This window comes from Eumetopias jubatus, unplaced genomic scaffold (genome assembly GCF_037043125.1).
Source record: "Eumetopias jubatus isolate StellerSeaLion01/CBP00866 unplaced genomic scaffold, mEumJub1_p1.0 scaffold_12, whole genome shotgun sequence".
Lineage (NCBI taxonomy): Eukaryota > Metazoa > Chordata > Mammalia > Carnivora > Otariidae > Eumetopias > Eumetopias jubatus.
In genome coordinates, this window is record NW_028274818.1 from 96,023,388 (window position 1) to 96,044,493 (window position 21,106).

Below are 21,106 nucleotides of genomic sequence, written 5' to 3' on the forward strand. Positions count from 1 at the left end.
TCTCATGTACTCTCTCTCTCTCTCTCTCATTCTCACTCTCTCAAAATAAATAAATAAATCTTTAAAAAAAAAATTCCTTGCTTTTCTCAGGTATTCTCTTGCTTTTATGTTAGTGTCCTTCTCTCCCTACAACCTTATATCATCTCTTTATTCAGTCTTTTTTTTGATACCTTTAATTGACAAACACACTTAAATTTCATGAGGTTAATTCCATGTGGATTTTTTTCTCTTATGTATTATGTACTTTAATTTTCCTTTTTCGGTTCACTAGTGACTGTATATAGGAAGAGCTAACTTCTTCTAAACCATCATATATATAGCTAGCTTTTTTATTTTTTAAATAACCTTTATTCTCTTTATGATTTCATATATACATTTTATTATAAAAATATAAGCTTGGTGTATATAACTTATAAAATTAAAAAGATAAGAAAATTGACTTATGTTACCAACCATGCACATACCATTCTTACTATTTCAGTGGATTTCCCTTCCTTCTCTGCCTATTGTTAAACAAAGGTAAGATTGCATTGTTTTATAATCTTACTTTTGCACACACACACACAATTTTGTATCCAGCCCTTTCCTTGTAATAGTCACAAGCGTGTTAGCTTTTTTTTCTTTTAAGATTTTATTTATTTGACAGAGAGCAGAGGCAGAGGGAGAAGCAGACTCCCCACTGAGCAGGGAGCCCAATGCAGGACTCCTGACTGAGCCACCCAGGCACCCCCGAGCATGTTGCTTTTTAAACATAATTTTTCATGGTTACGTAATATATTATCATATGAGCCACCTTAAATCCTTTCTGAAACACAGTAGTAGGTCAATAAATGAATGAACAAATAAAATATATTTCCCTAATATATGTTCTATAATTCATTTTATCATTTTCCTTTTGTTGCTTACAGTTTTCTGTTTGACACATTACACTACAATGAACGTCTTTGCACAAAATACATTTTAGTTTCTTTTTTTTTAAGGTTAGACTAATGAAAGTAGAATTAAACCAGGTCCAAGTATCTGAAACTTTTTAAGTTGCTTGATAATATGTTGATAATTTCTTTTTAATCTTTTGAACTATCTGTATAATAGGTAATTTTATTTTTTATTTTTGTTAATTTTAATAGTTTTCATTGATTAATATAACTGAACATTTCCCAGTTGGTATGCATATATTTTTTTATGGACCATCTTTGAAGTTTTAAAAAAGTTTACATTCTGCTAAAGATGAAGTACACATGAGTCTAACATCCATTATCATAGTCTTTGATAATCTCTTGGTAATTGGTAATTCATAGCTTTCTCCTTTGTACAATAGTGGAATGTTTTTTATAAGCCAGAAACATGTACAAATGATACTTAAGAGGTTTTCCAGGCAGTAGTAGTTTTCCTACATGCAAGTTGACTGGCTAGATTATTCTTGGCCTGCTTGAGTTGTAGGTTGGGAAGAATGCTGTGGTTTGAATCCATGTGACTAGAGAATTTGTTTCATACACACTTGTGGCTTTTTAAAGGGTTTCTGAATGCACACTTGGGGGGGACCTTTTCCCCCCATCTCTATTTCTGAAGAGGCAAATAATTTTGAGGGGAAAAAAGATAAAGTGTGAACTATTATTGCATTTTTGAGCACTTCATGATAATACATACAAGCTGACATTCTTGTTTTGTGGGGTTGGGTTTCATAGCCTTCTTATAATCTAAGTCCTATGTTTTTTCGAAGCTTCTTTGCTTGCAGAAACTCAGATGCTAATATATCCAGCATTGATGATCATGAAGTTTCATAAAGTAATGCTTAAAAAGTGATCTTTGATTGTTAAGTATGATGTGAGAATGGGTCCAGAGAAAGAAGGTGGCTAGGGAGATTATTCCTTTATTTATGGGATGGGAGTGGGAAGAAATTCACATTTTGACTGGGAATAAATAATCTGAAGCTCCAGGCCTAAAAGTGCTGGTTTTCATATAATTCTGGGTAGTCTAGAAGCATTGGTGTCTGAGTCAACATATTTTGGGGACACATTGCCCAATTTTAAACAGAAAATCATGTGCTTGATGGTTCGTGACTCAGATGGTAAATTGGAAATTAAATGTTAACATATTCCATACTCTTTCCCATCATAGTCTTTAATCCCAAAATTGTGGCACATTTAAGTAAATAGTGCTTTCTTGGTTGCAGCCTTAGCCTTCCACTCTCTCAGAGGTTTTTAATCTTTTTAGATTCACAAACCTAATTGAGAATCTGATTAAATATATGGATATCTACCTTAGAAATGGAGACACAGAGATGCACAGAATTTTACCCACCATTTCAGTGAATTTGTAGATGTCCCTAAAGCCCCTCACATTAAGGACTTCTGTTTTGTAGTCTCCTTGATCAGGCTCATCCACTCATGTGGCTTTGATTAGAGCCTATTTGCTGATGTATCTCCCCGGGGATTTCTTCCCTAGGCCCCAGGTTCCTTATTTCCAGCTGCCTTTTGTACATCTACACCTACATGCTCACAAAGATTTGAAACACAGTGACCAAAATAGAACTTACTTTCCGAACTCACTCCATTGTAGGCAGAAGCTCAATGGAAATGTTCACTAAACTGAGCAGGAATCTAGAGTAGGAGTGGGATAGGCTAGCTCATCTGTACTTGAAGCATCTGTGAGCCACTGAGAAGATAGGAGGAGCAGAGTCCTCAGGGCACTTGAGTCAAGCCAGAAAACAGTTTAAAGACCTGCTTACTAAACCTGAAGAGAGAACTGAAAAGCAGATCAAAGTTTGAATGGACTATGCAGTTGAAAACCTGAATAGACACACTAATAAAGAGCAAGTAGTCAAATGGAAAAGCAGGTATCAGGAGGGTTCTTCCAAAGGCTGCAGAACCCACCGTAGCAAGCAAGAAGGAACTTGATATAAAGCATAGGAACTATTGGTAGAAGTGTTAGATATTGTTGATTGCCTGTTCCATCTTTTCCTGTTAGTAAGAACTATCTCTTAAAAAATAAACTAAAAATTCCTGGTATTAATTTTTCTAGACTTTCTTATAGGTGGGATAAGCATGTGGCCAATTTTTATCTAGGCAATGCTATATAAGGAGATGTCTGCTAGGGTTTTCTGGGAGACATTTAACTCTCTGAGAAAATAAAGAATTGTATGAAGAGAGCTTATCCTTCCCTTTCTGCTTTTGAACATTGCTATAGAAGAACATCAGGTGTGGCTCTGCTGTAGCTACCTTGAGATCATAAGAGAAGATATCACTGATACTTGGATGATGGTAGAAGAAAGACAAAGAAAGAGCCTGGGCCCCTTGATTTCTGAGCTACTGGGCCTAGCTCAGGACTGACCATCTACCTCACCTCTGTACTTTTTATGTGTTTGAACTACTCTTAACCAATTATTCTGTACTTGTATCTTAACTGCTAGTGGAGTCCTATTCCTGAGTGTGTGGAGGAAACAAAGCAACCCAGTGAGGCAAGCAGAGCGAGTCCAAGAAAGAGTCTGGCACTATTTGAAGTCCTGGTTCTCTTTGAATATCATGTTCAACTCTGCTCTTGCCACAGTTACGTGAGACATCGTCATTCACATCCAGGAAAAACCCGCCTTGGACTCCTTTACTTTAATTGGGCTTCGGGGCCATAGAAGGAGTATTACAACTAATACTGTTCTTGGTGAATTTGAAGGATGATAAATCTTAAGCTATTCCTCATTTCCTTGATTTCTTGTACTCAAACTTTAGCTGTTTTAGTTAAAGGAATACTTACCACATTCTCTTAAAATTTTCATAGACCTTCAAAGCAACAACTGTGGAATTAAATTCAATTCCTTATTCCAGCTTTTTTTCCCCCCAAGTATTTTGCCTTGATTTTGAAAACAGGCAGAATTGTTTCCTTTGGGCATTTTATGAAGAATATATGAGGAGGTTCAGAGTAGTACATTTTACCATCTCTTAGAATATACCTCAGTCTGTATTTAGATCATTTTAAGACTTTAATTATTAAACAGGTAATTACTAAATAATTGCTCTAGGCATAACAGTTGCTTCAGAAGAAACAAAGACTGGGTTTGTATATGGGAGGAAGATGTGGGTAATTAGAAAAGACATGACAGAAATAATAAGGTAATGATAAGATGACAGAAAATTTTCCACTGTGTTTTAAAGGCATAAAAACTGGTTTTAGAAACTCAGGAATTTGTCCACTGGGTCACTCCCAAAATCTGAGACTACCCCAAGGGAATATCCACAAGATTGTGCCCTTTGACTCATCGTTCTAAGTCAAATCTTTGTTTCATCTTTTCTGTCACCATTTTGGCACAGTCATTCACAAATGTGTCCCAATAACTTGTGATTTCTGCCAGAAATCCTCTTGGGGGTCATGAATTTCATGTATTCGTATTTGCTGTGTAAAGCAAGTCTTCTTCTTCTTTGTCTTTTACTTACCTAGATCAAATGTCAAAGGAGCCCCTTTGTTATGTGTACAAGCCACATATTCCTTACTCGTGTCATTCCTGATTTAATACATTTAAATTATCTTCTTTAACAACAGTTGTCTTCACATGTGATCCTATCTGAAGGCCTGTGGGGAATCCAGTCTCTTAAAAGAAGCAGGTTCCATAGTTCCTCTCATATTTCTCTTTCTGCTTTCATTAGTGAGACCATCTTTTGAGGAAGAGAGCACACTTGAAGCTAAGAGATTTGGTTGGGTAGCTATATACAGTTTCCCTTGGGATTCTAAAGAAATCAATTCTCTTTATGTCAATTAATACCTGTTTTTAAACATTCAGAAATGATACACCAAACAATAATACCCAACTCTTAGAAAATCCATGTCTGTAATGGGAATATAATAAACCAGAATAATGAGAAGTAATTTTATACCCTGTGCTCTTACTCAAGGGAAAATAAGGGAGAAGATATTTCTAGGTTAACTTAGTATCAGATTACCAGTGCCTGCAATAGTTTTGTCTGATTACCTTTTAAAAATTCCATAAAGGGGCGCCTGGGTGGCTCAGTTGGTTAAGTGTCTGACTCTTGGTTTTGGCTCAGATCATGATCTCAGGGTCCTGGGATTGAGCCCTGCATCAGGCTCCCCGCTCAGTGTGGAGTCTGAGATTTTCTGTTTCCCTCTGCTCCTCCCCCACACTTGCACACACACTGTTTTTCTCTCTCAAAATAAAAAAAATAAAATAAAAATTCCATAAAGATACTTTAATAAAGAGAAACATCATTGTAAAAGAAAGATATGAAAAAGCTTTATGCTAAAGAATGGGGAAATTTTCTAATAAGTTTATCATTGATTACATTGAGGACCACATTCATGTCACTTCCTTAAACCCAAGTTTACCAATGGCCACAAAGAAGGCATAATAAGGATTGGACTCACCTTTACTCTCCATTTCTAACTCCAGATTGGAAGAGCTTCCCTGACTAAAAATCAAGAAGTTAAGAGTTATTAGCTGGTCTGCTAAAAATCCTAACTCTGTCATTTCCCCTTTCTATAGTCACTCTGTCTTTCTGTATCCACTCTCAAGCCACAGCTCCAGGTAAACAACATGTCTGAAGTATAAGGAACATGTGATAAAGGGCAGAATTGATGCTACAGAAAATCAAGTGAATGACATAGCACACTTGAGTGCTCTTCTAGGATGCACAGTGAAAGGACAGAGGTGGAAATGATAGGTAAAAGGGAAGTATACATACAAAAGAAAGAAAATTGGAAATTAACCAATGAATAATAGAAATCTCTAAAGGAAAAATCAGAAGAAATAGAACAGAAGCATTAATCAAATTTGTCATTGTAGGAAAGTTTCTAAGGCTGAAAATGACCTGAAGAATAAAAAGGGCTTACTATTTTCTAAAGAACACATGAAAAAATGTCTGTACTATATTTTGGTGGTATTTAAAAAATTTCAAAGATCCTGTGGGGGGAAAAACACTGCATATAATGAAGCAGAAAACAATGGGCTACCTACAAAAAAAATGAAAATTATGCTAGTGGCAGAATTATCTTTTGCAATACGGGATATTTGAAAAAAATGGAACAATGGTTCTTAACCTGCATGTACTTTATGGTGTCTTTGAATTCCCTGAAATAATACAAACTTATGTGTGTTGACGCAAATTGATTTTCCTGGAAATAGAATCTATATCTTTCATCATATTTTCAAGTGAAATAAAGAATCATAATAGAGCAATCTCCATAGCACTTTTTCTTTTGAAATAATTTAAAACCTGGAGAAAAGTGACAAGAATAACACAGAGGACTCCTGTATCTCCTTTCTCAGTTTCACTAATCTTTAACTTTTGGCCAAAAGTATGTCCTTCACCAACTCCCCCCGCCCTTCTTCCCTCTCTCTCCCTCTCTCTCTGTATATGTATAAAATATATTTACCAGTTTTACTTTTGTCTTACCATTCTCTCATTTTACACTAACACACATACACACACTATATTGTATTATGTTACTTATTCATTTATAATTTGAGAAGTGGTTGTATACATCATGCCCCTTTGTTTTCAAGATTTCTTAAAAACAAGAATATTATCTTACATAACATCAGTACAGTTTATCAAATTCAGAGAACTTCACATTGACACAATGCTTTTATCTAATTTATAGTCTGTGTTTCAGTGTTGTCAATTGTCTCAATAATGCACTTTCTTGATTTTTTTCCCCCACCAGTACAGGTTTCATTGTAAGATTACATATTGTATTTAGTTTCATGTTGTTTCAGTTTCCTTTAACCTGTAACATTTCCTCATATGTTTTATGTCTTTAATGACATTGACATTTTTGAAGAATTCAGGCAAGTTATTTTATACAGTGCTCCTCATTGTGGGTTTGTTTGATGTTTCCTCATGGTTAAATCAGATGGTGCATTCCCAGCAGGATACTAGATATATGGTATTGTTTCATTCTTAAGGAATCACATCTGGAGGCACATGATATCCATCTGTACCTCCTTGCTGTTGTTAATTTTTCTGTTTGTAAAGGTGTTTTTCCAGTGTCTCCACTCTGTATTTATTATTTTCTCCTTTTCATTTAAAGCAACTTTGCACTTTGAGACTGTGCAAATATCAGATGCCTGAGTGGCTCAGTCAGTTAAGCGTCTGAGTCTTGATTTCCACTCAGGTCATGATCTCAGGGTCCTGGGATGGAGCCGCACACTCTGCACTCAGCGTGGAACCTGCTTGATACTCTCTCTCTCCCTCTGCCCCTCCCCTGCTTGCATGAGCTCTAACTAAATAAATAAAATATTTTTCCTTAAGATTTTATTTATTTATTTGACAGAGAGAGAGTCCAAGCAGGGGTAGCGACAGAGGGAGAGGGAGAAGCAGACTCTCCCTGAGCAAGGAGCCAGTCGCGGGACTCGATCCCAGGACCCTAAGATCATCGCCTGAGCCAAAGGCAGATTAACCCACTGAGCCACCCAGGCACCCCAATAAATAAAATCTTTTTTAAAAAAGACTGTGCAGGGCACCTGGGTGGCTCAGTGGGTTAAGCGACTGCCTTTGGCTCAGGTCATGATCCTAGAGTCCCAGGATTGAGTCCTGCATCAAGCTCCCTGCTCAGCAGGGAGTCTGCTTCTCCCTCTGACCCTCCCCCCTCTCATGCTCTCTCTCTCTCATAAATAAATAAATAAATAAATAAAATTCTTTAAAAAATAAATAAAAAACTAAAGACTGTGCAAATCTTGCTTTTCATTAAACTTCACACCTTAGATTTGGCATCCATTGATAATTTTTGCTCACAGCGGTCTTTATTGTGATAGTTATGAGATGCTGGTTTGTGCAACCCTACAACTCTCTCCATTTTATAGAATTATCCATGTCACAGAATTCTGCCCCGAATTGTCTTTGTTATGGTAGTGACAGGAAGCAGATGGCACACTCGCAAGAGTTTAGCTGACAAGATTTTATTGAAGGATTGATTTACTGAAATGTGGCCATGGTTAAGGAATCAACAAGGAATGATGAAGTGCCAGTAACTAGCAGCAAAGAGAAGCCATTACCACCCTCAAGGCCTTCAGAGGCCATGCCGCTCACCAGTCTGGTGGAAACCGGGACGAACTACACATAGGTGCTCTGGCTCTAGAGGAAAGCGGCCACTGACAGCACAGAGGCAAGGTAGATGTTTTGTCTACAGTGGTGGGTGATGGATTTGTCCACTTCTCCCTTAAGTTGTCAAAGTTTGCTTTATTTTGAGGCTACTTTATTGAGAGCTTACAAATTTAGAATCATTACTGTTTCCTGGCAAATTGAGCACTTTATCATAATCTAAAGATTCTGTCATTAAAAATGCTTTTTGTTGTACAGTAGGGTTGCCAGATAAAATACAGGATAGCCAATTAAATTTGTATTTCAGATAAACAAATAATTTTTAGTGTACGTGTGTTCTGAATACATTAAAAAGTATTCATTGTTTATCTAAAATACAAATTTAACTTATAGTCTTGGGTTTTCTTTATTTTCACTAAATTTAGCACCCCATCTTTAAAAAGACTATTTTTTTAGTACTAATATAGCTACCCTGACTCCTTTTGGTTGTAATTTCTCTATTTCTTTTTCTATTTTGTAAATTTCAGCATTTCTAAGTCTTTATGTTTTAATGGTTTCTTAGCCATTAGCTGGAATTGTATTTAATCTAATCTGGCCTATGTTTTCTAGCAAGTTTTTTGTGGGTCTTTTTGGTGTTTCTTTTTTTCCTTTATTTATTTATTTTCTATTTTTTTTAGCATATAATGTTTTATTGGTTTCAGAGGTACAGGTCTGTGATTCATCAGCCTTATATAATACCCAGTGCTCATTACAGCACATGCCCTCCTTAATGTCCATCACCCAGTTACCCCATCCCTCCATGCCCCTCCCCTCCAGGAACCCTCAGATTGTTTCCTAGAGTTAAGAGTCTCTTATGGTTTGTCTTCCTCTCTGGTTTCATCTTGTTTTATTTTTTCCTTTCCCCTATGGTCCTCTGTTTTATTTCTTAAATTCCACATATCAGTGGGATCATATAATAATTGTCTTTCTCTGATTGACTTATTTCACTTAGCATAAAACCCTCTAGTTCCATCCACCTCATTGCAAATGGCAAGATTTCATTTTTTGATGTCTGCATAATATTCCATATTCACCTGTTGGTGGACACCTGGGCTTCTTCCATAGTTTGGCAATTATGGACATTGCTGCTATATATAAACATTGGGGTGCAGGTGCCCCTTCTGACCACTACATTTGTATCTTTGGGGTGATACCCAGTAGTGCAATTGCTGGGTCATAGGGTAGCTCTATTTTTAACTTTTTAAGGAACCTCCATACTGTTTTCCAGAGTGGCTGTACCCATTTGCATTCCCACCAACAGTGTAGGAGTGTTCCCCTTTCTCTGCATCCTCGCCAACATCTGTTGTTTTCTGACTTGTTAATTTTAGCCATTCTGACTGCTGTGAGGTGGCATCTCATTGTGGTTTTGATTTGTAGTTCCCTGGTGCGAAGTGATGTTGAGCATTTTTTTTCATGTGTCTTTTGGCCATTTGGTTGTCTTCTTTGCAGAAGTGTCTGTTCATGTCTTCTGCCCCTTTCTTCACTGGATTATTTGTTCTTTGGGTGTTGAGTTTGATAAATTCTTTATAGATTTTGGATACTAGCCCTTTATCTGATAAGATATTTGAAAATATCTTTTCCCATTCTGTCGGTGGTCTTTTGGTTTTGTCAGCTGTTTCCTTTGCTGTGCAATAGCTTTTTATCTTGATGAAGTCCCAATAGTTCATTTTTGCTTTTGTTTCCCTTGCCTTTGGAGATATGTCTAGCAAGAAGTTGCTGTGGCTGAGGTCAAAGAGGTTGCTCTGTGTTCTCCTCTAGGATTTTGATGGATTCCTGTCTCACATGTAGGTCTTTCATCCATTTTGAGTCTATTTTTGTGTATGGTGTGAGGAAAGGATCCAGTTTCATTCTTCTGTATGTGGCTGTCCAATTTTCTGAACACCATTTGTTGAAGAGACTGTCTTTTTTCCATTGGATATTCTTTCCTGCTTTGTTGAAGATCAGTTGACCATCGAATTGAGGGTCCCTATCTGGGTTCTCTATTCTGTTCCGTTGATCTACATGTCAGTTTTTGTGCCTATACCATACTCTCTTGATGGTTACAGCTTTGTAATAGAACTTGAAGTCTGGAATTGTGATGCCACCAGCTTTGATTTTCTTTTTCAACATTCCTTTAGCTTTTCGGAGTCTTTTCTGCTTCCATACATATTTTAAGATTATTTGTTCCAGTTCTTTGAAAAAAAAGTTGATGGTATTTTGATAGGGATTGCATTGAATGTGTAGATTGCTCTAGGTAGCGTAGACATTTTAATAATATTTGTTCTTCCAGTCCATGAACATGGAGTGTTTTCCCATTTCTTTGTGTCTTCCTCAATTTCTTTCTTTTTTTTTTTTTTTAAGGTTTTATTTATTTATTTGACAGAGAGAGACACAGCAAGAGAGGGAACACAAGCAGGGAGAGTGGGAAAGGGAGAAGCAGGCTTCCCGCTGAGCAGGGAGCCTGATGTGGGGCTCAACCCCAGGACTCTGGGATCATGACCTGAGCCGAAGGCAGATGCTTAACGACGCCCCTCTTCCTCACTTTCTTTCATGAGTATTCTACAGTTTTCTGAGTACAGATCCTTTGCCTCTTTGGTTAGATTTATTCCTAGGTATCTTATGGTTTGGGGTACAATTGTAAATGGGATCGACTCCTTTATTTCTCTTTCTTCTGTCTCATTGTGTATAGAAATGCCACTGATTTCTGTGCATTGATTTTATATACTGCCACTTTGCTGAATTCCTGTATGAGTTCTAGAAATTTTGGGGTGGAGTCTCTTGGGTTTTCCACATAGAGTATCATGTCATCTGCAAAGTGAGAGTTTGACTTCTTCTTTGCCACTTTGACTGCCTTTTATTTCTTTTTGTTGTCTGATTGCTGAGGCTAGGACTTCTAGTACTGTGTTGAACAGCAGTGATGATAGTGGACATCCTTTCCCTGTTCCTGACCTTAGGGGAAAAGCTCTCCATTTTTCCCCATTGTGAATGATACTCGCTGTGTGTTTTTCGTAGATGGCTTTTATGATATTGACGTATGTTCCCTCTATCCCTACACTGTGAGGAGTTAAAGATTTAATTAAGAAAGGATGCTCCACTTTGTCAAATGCTTTTTCTGCATCTATTGAGAGGATCGTGTGGTTCTTGTCCTTTCTTTTATTTATGTAGTGTATCACATTGATTTGCAGATGTTGAACCACCCTTGCATCCCAGGAACAAGTCCTACTTGGTCGTGATGAATAATCCTTTTAATGTACTGTTGGATCCTGTTGGCTAGTATTTTGGTGAGGATTTTTGCATCCATGTTCATCAGGGATATTGGTCTGTAATTCTCCTTTTTGGTGGGGTCTTTGACTGGTTTTGGGATCAGGGTAATGCTGGCCTCAGAACGAGTTTGGAAGTTTTCCTTACATTACATTTTTGAAACAGCTTCACAAGAATAGGTATTAATTCTTCTTTAGATGTTTGGCAGAATTCCCCTGGGAAGCCATCCAGCCCTGGGTTCTTGTTTCTTGGGAGATTTTTGATTACTGCTTCAATTTTTTTGCTGGTTATGGGTCTGTTCAGGTTTTGTACTTCTTCCTGTTTCAGTTTGGGTAGTTTAGATGTCTCTAGGAATGCATCCATTTCTTCCAGATTGTCTAATTTGTTGGCATATAGTTGCTCATAATATGTTCTTATAATGGTTTGTATTTCTTCAGTGTTGGTTGTGATCTGTCCTCTTTCATTCATGATTTTATTTATTTGGGTCCTTTCCCTTTTCTTTTTGATAAGTCTGGCCAGGGGGTTATCAATCTTATTAATTCTTACAAAGAACCATCTTCTAGTTTCATTGATCCGTTCTATTCTTTTGGTTTCTATTTCATTGATTTCTACTCTAATCTTTATTATTTCTCTTCTCTTCCTGGGTTTAGGCTTTATGCTGTTCATTCTCCAGCTCCTTTAGGTTTAAGTTTAGGTTGTGTATTTGAGACCTTTCTTGAGAAAGGCTTGTATTAGTACATACTTCCCTCTTAGGACTGCTTTTGCTGAATCCCAAAGATTTTGAACGGTTGTGTTTTCATTTTCATTTGTTTCCATGAATTCCATGAATTCTTTAATTTCCTGGTTGACCCATTCATTCTTTAGTAGGATGCATTTTAGCCTCCAGGTATTTGAGTTCTTTCCGAATTTCCTCTCATGATTTCCAATTTCAAAGCATGCGGTCCGAAAATATGCAGGGAATGATCCCAGTATCTCGGTACTGGTTGAGACCTGATTTGTGACCCAGTGTGTGATCTATTCTGGAGAATGTTCAGTGTGCGCTTGAGAAGAAGTATATTCTGTTGCTTTAAGATGAAATGTTCTGAATATATCTATGAAGTCCAAAGCCTTTATTTCCTTATTGATCTTCTGCTTAGGTGTTCTGTCCATTGCAGTGAGGGGGTGTTAAAGTCCCCTACTATTATTGTGTTATTATCGATGTGTTTTTTTTTTTATTTTGTTATTAATTGGCTTATATTATTGGCTGCTCCCATGTTAGGGGCATAAATACTTACAGCTGTTAGATCTTGTTGGATATACCCTTTAATTATGATATAGTTTCCTTCCTCATCTCTTATTACAGTGTTTGGTTTAAAATCTAATTTGTCTGATATAAGGATTGCCACCAGCTTTCTTTCTATGGCCATTACCATGATAAATGGTTTTCCACCCCTTCACTTTAAATCTGGAGGTGTCTTTGGGTCTAAAATGAGTCTCTTGCAGACAGCATATTGATGGGTTACTTTTTTATCCAATCTGATACCCTGTGTCTTTTGACTGGGACATTTAGCCCATTTACATTCAGAGTAACTATTGACAGATAGTTACTGTCAATACAGTAAGAGTTGACACTAAACTCGACTAAATTCGAGTCGAGTGCCATTGTATTACCTGTAAGTAACTCTTACTGTATATTGTCTGTGTTCCTTTCTGGTCTATATTACTTTTAGGCTCTCTCTTTGCTTAGAGGATCCCTTTTAATATTTCTTGTAGGGCTGGTTTGGTGATCACAAATTCTTTTAGTTTCTGTTTGTTCTGGAAACTTTTTATCACTCCTATTTTGAATGACATCCTAGCTGAATAAAGTATTCTTGGCTGCATATTTTTCTCATTTAGCACCCTGAATATATCATGCCACTCCTTTCTGGCCTGCAGGTCTCTGCTGCCAATCTAATGTTTCTACCCTTGTACGTTATAGATCTCTCATCCCAAGCTGCTTTCAGTATTTTCTTTTTGTCTCTGAGATTTGTAAGTTTCACTATTATATGTCAGGGTGTTAACCTATTTTTATTGATTTTGAGGGGGGTTCTCTGTGCCTCCTGGATTTTGATTCCTGTTCCTTTACCAGATTAGGAAAGTCCTCTGCTATAATTTGCTCCAATATACCTTCTGCCCCTCTTTCTCTTTCCTCTTCTTCTGGGATCCCAATTATTCTAATATTGTTTCACTTTATGGTATCACCTATCTCTTGAATTCTCCTCTCATGGTCCAGTTGTTGTTTATCTCTTTTTCTGTTTTTTTATTGTCCATCATTTGGTCTTCTATATCACTAATACCCTCTTCTGCCTCTTTTATCCTAGCAGTTAGAGCTTCCATTTTTTATTGCATCTCATTAATAGCCTTTTTGATTTCAACTTGGTTAGATTTTAGTTCTTTTATTTCTCCAGAAAGGGATTCTCTAGTGTCCTCTATGCTTTTTCAAGCCCAGCTAGTATCTTTATAATCATTCTTCTTTTTTTTTTAAAGATTTTATTTATTTATTTGACAGAGACAGTGAGAGAGGGAACACAAGCAGGCGGAGTGGGAGAGGGAGAAGCAGGCTTCCCGCGGAGCAGGGAGCCCGACGCAGGGCTCGATCCCAGGACCCTGGGATCATGACCTGAGCCAAAGGCAGACGCTTAACGACTGAGCCACCCAGGCACCCCTTTATAATCATTATTCTGAACTCTAGTTCCAACATCTTACTTATGTCCATACTGATTAGGTCCCTGGCAGTCAGTACTTCCCCTTTTCCTCTGTTTTGAGGTGAGTTTTTCTGTCTTTTCATTCTATCCAGAGGAGAATAGATGAATGAGAGAACAAAACACTAAAATGACAACAACAACCCCACAGAAATATTTACTAAACAAATCACAAGAGACCCAAAACCAGGGGGAGAAAAAAAGAGAGAGAATATAATCAGATAGGTGAGCAGAATGGAGCAATACACTGGATTCTATATGTATTTTGATCTGTTTTTTAAGAAAACTAGATAGACTTATATAGATGTACAAAAATAAAATTAAATACAATGAAAGGATAGAATGTAACTGTAAAAATGGAAATGAAAAGACAAGAAAAAAAGAAAGAAAAAAGAACAACAACAAAAAAGGAAGGGATATAAATAGGTGAACAGAACAGAGCAATGCACTATCTCTTGAGTGTATTTTTTTTCAGTTTGTTAGAAGAAACTCCATCTCAAAATTATAAGGAAAGAAAATCCTGTAAATACAAAAATAAAATTAAATACATTGAAAGCATAGAATGTAACTGTAAAGATGAAAATTAAAAAAGACTTTAACAAAACAAAACAAAACAAAAAGAAGAAGGAAAACCCACCAAAAAAGAGATTATGATCAGACAGGTGAATAGAACAGAATCATACACTAGATTTTGAGTGTATTTTGGTCTGTTAGAAGAAATTGCATCCCGGGGCGCCTGGGTGGCTCAGTCGTTAAGCGTCTGCCTTCAGCTCAGGTCATGATCCCAGGGTCTTGGGATCGAGCCCCGCTTTGGGCTCCCTGCTCGGCGGGAAGCCTGCTTCTCCCTCTCCCACTCCCCCTGCTTGTGTTCCCTCTCTCGCTGTGTCTCTCTCTGTCAAATAAATAAATAAAATCTTAAAAAAAAAAAAAAAAGAAATTGCATCCCAAAATTGTAAAGAAAGGAAAACATATATATACAAAAATAAGATTAAATACAATGAATGGATAGAATGTAACTGCAAAAATGAAAATTAAAAAAGATTTTAAAAAGGAGTTGATATGGGCACCTGGGTGGCTCAGTCGGTTAAGCGTTTGCCTTCAGCTTAGGTCATGATCTTAGTGTCCTGGGATTGAGCCCTGCATCAGGCTCTCTGCTCAGTGGCAAGTTGGCTTCTCCCTGTCCCTCTGTGAGCACTTCCACTCTCTCTCAAATAAATAAATAAATAAATAATCTCTATTAAAATTAAAAGAAGGAGTTGATAAAATAAGAAATTGGTTGAAAAAAGGAAAGAAAAAAACATTTAAAAAAGTTAAAGTTGAAAGACTAAGGAATCATGGAGGAAAAGTCATGAATTCTGTGTGCTGTATTTCCCTAGCGCTGGAGTTTTGCTGTCTCATTGATTGGTAAACTTGGTCTTGGCTGGATGTTCTTGCTGATCTTCTTGGGGAGGGGCCTATTGCGTTGATTCTCAAGTGTTTTTGCTCCAAGTGGAATTGTACTGCCCTTGCCAGGGGCCAGGCTAAGTAACCTCCTGTCTGCTCTATGTGGCTTTTGTTCCCTGAAGGCTTTCCATGCAGCTTTAGAAGATGAGAATGAAAATGGCGGCCTCCCAATCTCTGGTGGCCCTGAGCTGAAAGCTCTGGGCCTCACTCCTCAGTCAGCCCTCAGAGAAAAGCAGTCAGTCACTCCTGTCTCCCTGGTCTCCGGCCCCACTCTCACCCAGCCTGTGACCAAGCATTTCTGTCTCAGGCACATGACCCATTTTGAGTCTCCAAATCCAGCAGACTCCTGTAGCACACCCCCATGCCACTCCTCCCAGGAGGAGGAAGGGGGATATCGCCAGTTCTGCTGCTTTTTGGGCCCCTGCTCAGAGAGCGGTCACCCAGCTGTGCCGGGGTTCCCAGTTTAAGGCAGCCTTGAGCTGAGCGCCCACTCCTGGGCTCACTGATTGCAGTTGGCTTCCCTGCTCTGATTCCTGGGAGCTCTGCCGAACTCAGGCACTGCCAGTCTTCCTGTGACCCCGAGGATCCTGAGACCACCCTGTCCTAGCTAGGGTTCTGCCCCTGCTTAGCCACCTAAGTGACATGCCTCATCAGAGCAGACTTCCGTGTTCCGATTTTGTGCTCCGCTGCTGCATCACTTGCTGGTAGCCGGCTGACAGAGGCTCCCTTCCCCCGTGGTCTGTCTTCCCATATATCCCCCCGGATTCACTTTTCCACACCTCCAACCTTGCAGAAAGTGGTCGCTTTCCTATTGGTAGAGTTGCAGCTATTCTTTTTTTAGATCCCTGGTTGAGTTCACAGGTGTTCAGAATGATTTGATAGCTATCTAGCTGAATTCCTGGGACCAGATGAAATTAAGATCTCCTACTCTTCCGCCATCTTGGACTCCTATTTTTACATTTATTAGTATTACTGACATATTGTCCTTATATTTTTAAACTCTATTTTCAAACATTTTTTGTATTTTTCCCATTTCTTTTGTATTCTTGCTGTCTCTCTTTTTTTTTTTTTTTCCTGACTTTTAAAATTCCATCTTCCCCAACTGCTGTTTTAGAAGTTAGACACAATGGGACACCTGGGTGGCTCAGCTGGTTAAGCATCCAACTCTTGGTTTCAGCCCAGGTCATAATCTCAGGGTCATGAAATTGAGCCCCATGTCAGGCTCCACGCTCAGCAGGGAGTCTGCTTGAGATTCTCTCTCCCTCTCCCTCTGCCTCTCCCCCTTCTAGCATACACACTCACTCTCTCTCTCTCTGAAATGAATAAATCTTCAAACAATAAAAAGTCAGACATTTATTTTTTCTTTTGTTAGCCTTTACATGTTGCTGTCCAAACTCAACTTGATAAAATCTAAAGCTGTCCAATAATTTGAATCTCCAGACTTTTTACCTCTAATAACTACCTTTTTAATGTTTTTGCTGTTACTATTGACTATTTTCGTTCTTTTTTTAACCCCACATTTAGACAGTCATTATTTTCTATAGACAATATTTACTTAAAGTTATGTACATATTTACCACTTCCCTTGCTCATGTGAGTACTTGTGTCTAAGATCTTTATCAGGTGGGTGTCCCTATGTATATAGAGAGAGATACATACACACAACTGTTCTGTAGTTTTACTGCCAATATGCCTAACTTTGGCTTTTTTCTTTTATTTATTTTGCTTTATGTACCTATTTTAGGCAAATTCCTATATTTCATTACTTCTGTAAAATTTTCAGCCATTTCTCTTTGAAAATTGTGTTTTCTCCATTTTCTGCATTTGGTCATTAGACTCCATAGTTATTTGAATATTAAAATATTTCATTCTGCCCTCCAAATATTTTAACATCTCTTTCATGTCTCTCTGCTATGTTCTGGGTAATTTCTTTGGATTCATTTTCTAATTCACTCATTCTCTGTTTCTAATCTCTTTAACCTATCTGGTACATTTTCATTTTAACAGTTATATTTTTGGCTATTTTATTTTATTTTTTGAGAGAGAGAGTGCAAGCTTCTGGGGTAGGGGGGCGGGTAGAGGGAGAGGGAGGGAGAAAATCTTAGGCTCCCTGTCCAGCATGGAGCCCGACATGGGGCTCAATCACATGACCCTGAGATCAAGACTTGGGCCAGAATCAAGAGTCTGATGTGTAGCCAACTGAGTCACCCAGGAGCACCTATTTTTTGACTCTTTTTAACCTGCCTGCTATATTAAGAAAATAGTCTCTTGTTCCTTGTTTTTTGAATATGTATATATTTTATGGCAGTTTTTAAAACATCAGAGTGGTCTTGGGTATTTCAACTACTAGACAATTCCTAGATTTTTCTCTTTTTTTGCCATTTGCACTCACTTTTTTTTTTTTAAGATTTTATTTATTTATTTGTCAGAGAGAGCACAAGCAGGGGGAGTGGCAAGCAGAGGGAGAGGGAGAAGCAGGCTCCCCGCTGAGCAAGGAGCCTGATGTGGGGCTCGATCCCAGAACCCTGGGATCGCGACCTGAGCCAAAGTCAGACACTTAACCAGGCATTCCAACTTCTGTCCTGAATTTATGATGGAGTTGATTTTGCTTATTTTTAAGCTTCATATAAATGGAATCATACAGTATATATTGAGGGGGAAGAAAAACAGCCTCTGACAACCAGGAGCTGATCTCACACAACATCTAGGCTATAGTGTATTAGAAGCTGGGTTTGTGCTCACCATTAGGACATGTTGGTCTCCTTTTGGATATAAATGATCTCACAGAATGCCAACATCAGACAGTATGACTTTTTAACAATGATGAACTGAGAAAAGACAGGACCACTTGATAATTTTGCCTAAGCACAGAGAAAATTAAGGTCACTTTGCAAGCCACAAAATACCAGACACCCACCTCTTGTCTAATATGGGTGACTGCTATTTACCAATAATCGCTTTAGTCTTGCTTCTTCTAGCCTGCCTTCCTCTAGATAAGATATAATAAGATACCCAAAGGGAGGGAAAAAAGGATAGGAAGAAGTCAGAGAGGGAGACAAACCATGAAAGACTCTTAACGCTGGGAAACAAACTGAGGGTTACTGAAGGGGAGGGGGATGAGGGATGGGGTAACTGGGTGATGGGCATTAAGGAGGGCATGTGATGTGATGAGCACTGGGTGTTATATGCAACTGATGAGTTATTGAACATTACATCTGAAACTAGTGGTGTACTATATGTTGGCTAATTGAATTTGAATTAAAAAAAGTAAGATACCCAGTCATAGAATCATCCCTTCTGGTTGGTGGCACCCAATCCAGAGCAAGCCCCTGTTTCTTTGGACTCTTCCCCCAAATCACCTAACCAAAACCTGCATCATATAAGTCCTTTCCAGTACTCTTTTACTGAGACACCCACATTTCCCCATGATGTGGGTTTTCCCTTCTTGAAATGAGTAATAAACCTGACAGGTTTAACTACAGCTATATTTCTGGTAGTCTTTCTCTTGAGGACATTGACAGTATTCGTTTTTGTCTGGTTTCTTTCATTTAATATTTGTGAGATTCGTGTGGTTGCATTTCACAGTAGTTCATTTTTGCTATTTAATATTAGACTTTGATTATACAACTATTTGTTTTAGGGATGTTTTAATGTTGATACACAATGTTCTTGTCAATGTCTTTCAGTGAAAATGAATATGCACTTTGTTGAGAATATTCCTAAGAGTATGTTAGGAGTTGCCAACATTACTCACAGTAATCCCTAATTCTTATATTCACGGTTACAGTTGATTACAGCAAAAGGATACAAAGTAAAATCAGCAAGGGGAAAAGGCATGTAGGAAGGAACTCTGGAGGAAACCATGTGCTATCTTCAAATGTCCCCTCTTGTGGAGTCACATAGGATATGCTTCATTCACCCAGCAACATGTGTGACAACACATGTGAATTGTTGCCAACCAGACAGCTCACCTGAGGATTTTTATTGGGGGTCAGTCACAGGCCTGTAGTGTCTGTAACTTCAGTTTCTCATGCTCCAGACCCACCGGGGAGAAAACAGGTGTTCACCATAAATAAATTATTAACATAAACTGTCTGCTCGTACTGGTACAGCCTGACCCAAAGTCTCAGACATGCAAAAGCATTCTTATAGACAGAACACTCAGAACTCAGATCCCAGGAGCCAACCAATAGCCAGTCCTGAAAACAGGCCTTTCATTGGAATGTGCCGCATTTAAACAACCTAGGCCTGCTGAGTTAATCTTTTTCTTCATAGAGTAAAAGTGATGGGTAATAGAGTATTTGTATGTTTAAATTTAGGAGATAATGCCAAAGAGTTTTCCAAAGTGATTATACCAGTTTACTCTCTCACCCGTGTGTATTTGAGAATTTCAGTTGTTGTACATTTCCAGTATTGTTAGAATCAATCTCTTAAAATTTTAGTGGTTTTTTTTTTTTTTAAGATTTTATTTATTTATTTGAGAGGGAGCGAGAGTGAGAGAGCGAGCACAAGCAGGGTGAACGGCTGAGCAGGGAGCCCGATACGGGGCTCGATCCCGGGACCCTGGGATCTTGACCTGAGCTGAAGGCAGTAAAATTTTAGTGTTGTCTTATTGGTGCACAGTGATGTCTCATTATGGTTAAAATTCATATGTACTTAATAACTAATGAGAGTAAACATCTTTTCATTATGGTATTTGCCACTGGACTATGTTATAAAATGCCTATTCAAGTCTTTCACCCAATTTTCTACTGAATTGTTTGCTTTATCCTTTTTTAATTTTATTTTATTATGTTATGTTAGTCACCATGCAGTACATCATTAGTTTTTGATGTAGTGATCCACGATTCATTGTTTTCGTATAACACCCAGTGCTCCATGCAGTACATGCTCCCTTTAATACCCATCACTGGGCTAACCCATCCCCCCCACCCCCCCGTTTGCTTTATCCTTAATGATTTTTAGGAATTCTCTATGTATTTTGATATGTAAAGTTTATATGTGTTTTTTTATTTAAATTCAATTGGCTAACATATAGTACATCATTAGTTTTTGATGTAGTGTCAATGATGCATTAGTTGTGTATAACACCCAGTGCTCATCACATCATGTTCCCTCCTTAATGCCCATTGCCCAGTTACCCCATCCCCCCCACCCACCTCCCTAAAGTTAATATGTATTTCACATATCTTCTCTCACCTACCTGACTTGCCTTTTTCTCTCTCTCTTACGGCTATGTTTTCAAGAATGAAAGTTCCCAATTTTAATACCTCATTTGGTACCTTTTCCTTTATGTTTAGTGTTTTTGTTATATCATTTAATCTTTTTGATAATCTAAGGCCATGAAGATACTCTTCTGTGTTATATCTAAAAGCTTTATTGCTTTACCTTTCTCATTTAGATCTGCCACCTGCCTAGAATTGATATTTTTATTGTGATAAAAAATGCATAACATAAAATTTATGATTTTAAACATCTTTAAGTGAACAATTCAGTAGTGTTAAGTATATTACAATTAAGTATATTGGAATAGATATCCAGAACTTTTGCATCTTGCAGAACAATTCTATCCATTAAACAACTCTCCATTTCTCCCTTCCCCCTATGGCAACCACCATGCCA

The 21,106-nt window shown here is 37.9% G+C and overlaps 1 protein-coding gene across 6 annotated transcripts in view; it reads left to right on the top strand.

Annotated features, from left to right (window-relative positions):
* Positions 1-21,106, top strand: part of TPST1 (tyrosylprotein sulfotransferase 1) — a 160,785-nt gene that overhangs the window by 99,914 nt on the left and 39,765 nt on the right. For 2 of the 6 annotated variants that reach the window (XM_028109996.2, XM_028109994.2), the window contains exon 4: positions 3,410-6,183. The exons of 2 other annotated variants lie outside the window; for them this stretch is intronic. In XM_028109996.2, coding sequence (XP_027965797.1) covers positions 3,410-3,625 — 216 coding nt within the window. In that variant the 3' untranslated portion in view covers positions 3,626-6,183. Of the gene's footprint in view, positions 1-481; positions 520-3,409; positions 6,184-21,106 lie in introns of those variants that run through there. 2 more of the 6 variants (XM_088029134.1, XR_003610407.2) reach the window with 2 other exon arrangements.